This window comes from Ostrea edulis, chromosome 1 (assembly GCF_947568905.1).
Source record: "Ostrea edulis chromosome 1, xbOstEdul1.1, whole genome shotgun sequence".
NCBI lineage: Eukaryota > Metazoa > Mollusca > Bivalvia > Ostreida > Ostreidae > Ostrea > Ostrea edulis.
The window spans coordinates 97,525,446-97,527,863 of NC_079164.1; the positions used below are offsets into that span (position 1 = coordinate 97,525,446).

Below are 2,418 nucleotides of genomic sequence, written 5' to 3' on the forward strand. Positions count from 1 at the left end.
GCCAAGGCAAACATTGAATATTTATGTTCTTTGTTTTAGGTAGTTACGTAAGGGCTGAGAATGCCCTCCTGATCGGTATCTTTGATGCATTGCCGTGAGTGCCAAAGACGACTGTTCTCTTTTGATGTATCTATCTGATAACGATACTAGAGAATGACACAAAAAAAGCAACCAGGAAAAAAAGAAGCAGTGGAAAAACGAAAGTTTGCAATTTGTTTTTGGTGGTAAAATTTACCCATACCTTGCTGCAAGGAAGCAATTCACATCTAGAGCTGGTAATCAAACTGAGATCCATTCTCTGAATGAAAAACACCATAATAAGGAGCCATGCGGATGTCACGAACTTTTCGAGGAATTTGAAAATTCGGCATAAAGTTTGGTTGCCATATCTTTTTAACGTCTATGATGCGTACATAATATCCAGAGCTTGTTATCACACTTACAAATGTTGATGAGCGAAAGAGGGTTATCTAAATGTTTGTCTGGCACGGAAACAAAACTTTACGACAACGGCATCTTGAATGTGACGCGACTTTTACTGTGCTTATGTACAGATGTGATTCATTGGTGCGGATTCTGAATTTTTAGTGAGAACTTCTAGTGTTCTGTACAGATATTTGTCGGGGATTTTCTGTAATATAAATCTGAATTCCAAAAAGGTTCGTTGGAGTTGTGGGAATTCTAACACTGTTGACACCAGAGTAGTACATTGTATCTGTAGAAACGAAGGGGTTACTTATATTCGGTCTTTCCTGATCCCTGGGATATAAACAAACCCCTCGTTTCCACAGAAATTAACACCAGGGTAACATACATGTAGAATATCCGATAAACAGGTCCCCAAGCATTTCACCATGTAAATCTAGCGTACATGTATCCCTTTTATGAATTCCTTTGCTTTTAGAAATTGTCATTAAATATGTATATTGGTTCAAATACTACCCCGCGGTTACTTACTTTTTCCCCGACGAAGCTTTTTCCTTTGGGGTCGACATCGGCCCAAGTAGAAAGTTGATAATGGTCCCGAAAATCATCAAAGTGACACTCGCGAGATACCATCATTTACATTTTTGTTTTCTTTGTTTTTTGGTTGTTGTTTTTTTTCCTTGTGATAAAATTTAGGAAAATATCACTACAGAGTCTAGCAAACCCGATATACTTGACTGAACTTTCTGACCGAATGGCTTCAAAAGACTTTTAAAGATCACTTGTTGACATATGGGTATACGAGTAAAAGAAGAGCCATTTCATTGCGACAGTGCTATATTTCTATCGACTCCAAATTTTAAAAAATCATTCTTATTTAAATCAGCAAGGGAGTTCCTTTACCGACCATGATAAACTGCAGTTATTCACGCGCTAATTAGAACCATGGCGAGAAAATAAAATATGTGTATGTTCTTTATTGAAAAAGCCAAGTTTTTGATAGAGATTTACAAACATTTGTATTTAAATGTTTTAAAGTCTGAGAATTTGCTCAGTTCAAGACGCTAAGTAAATTTTCGTTCAACCATGGTTGAATGGTCGCTATCAAATGTTCAAACATGGGGTTGTCCAACGTGATTCGCAGGCCATTCAGTTTTGGATAATCCGTAACGCGACACGAGTTGACTGACTACCTCGTGAAACCGTAATGTGATGCGACTTTATTGTCTGACCTCGTATGAACTTACTATTTAGCTGCATATCATGATATCTATCAAGTCGACGGGAAAAGAAAAATAGAACCACCGTCTGATTTTAAGGAAAGATATCAAAATGTACTTCCTCAAATCTAATGAAAATATACTTGGCTAGCTACCTTTGCGGAAGGCGGTACAAAATCATTACTTACGTTATGTTTGTTTTGAAAGTTTGTCCCTGCTAAATCATAATCATCCGAATCGTCCTCCATGTAAGGGGGCAGACAATAACCTGCATTTTTTGTCGTTTGGAACAAACTAATGTTTAAGTGGTTAGCCATATTAAACGTGTCCCTTCACATTTTTCTTTTTCATTCCGACACCGATGTTTAAAAGGAAAGATTAACAAGCATGGTGATACGACTTAGTGTGACTTCCGCTGGGATACATGTAATTCATTGCTGTCACAGATGACATAGTTTCTAACATCAACAGATTTAAATGACACGTGGAGTGTGGCGCCAAACTCAAAAGGGGGAGGTCTCTAACACTTTCATCAAGATTTTCTCAGCGGCACATAATTTATGTCGAATCATTTTTTCAGCCCTAAATATGATATCTATCTATCTAGTCTGTCTATCCATCTATTTTTCTATCTATCTACACACACAAGAAGCACACTAGGCCATAAGCGCCGAGCTTAGGCCTAAACTTTATGGAGAGCCAAAGAGTTCAATATTCTATCTTTGTAATTATGTATTTGTTGTAACTAAATGCGCCATTGGTTCAATGTAAA

At 37.3% G+C, this 2,418-nt stretch overlaps 1 protein-coding gene across 4 annotated transcripts in view; it reads right to left on the bottom strand.

Moving 5' to 3' along the window:
• The window catches only part of LOC125671884 (potassium voltage-gated channel protein Shaw-like), a 23,612-nt gene extending 21,540 nt beyond the window's left edge, over window positions 1-2,072 (bottom strand). Inside the window, exon 1 of one of the 4 annotated variants that reach the window (XM_048907877.2) lies at window positions 1,835-2,072. In XM_048907877.2, coding sequence (XP_048763834.1) covers window positions 1,835-1,963 — 129 coding nt within the window. In that variant the 5' untranslated portion in view covers window positions 1,964-2,072. Of the gene's footprint in view, window positions 208-241; window positions 476-957; window positions 1,387-1,834 lie in introns of those variants that run through there. The other 3 variants (XM_048907892.2, XM_048907899.2, XM_048907884.2) reach the window with 3 other exon arrangements.
• Between the last annotated feature and the right edge of the window lie 346 nt (window positions 2,073-2,418).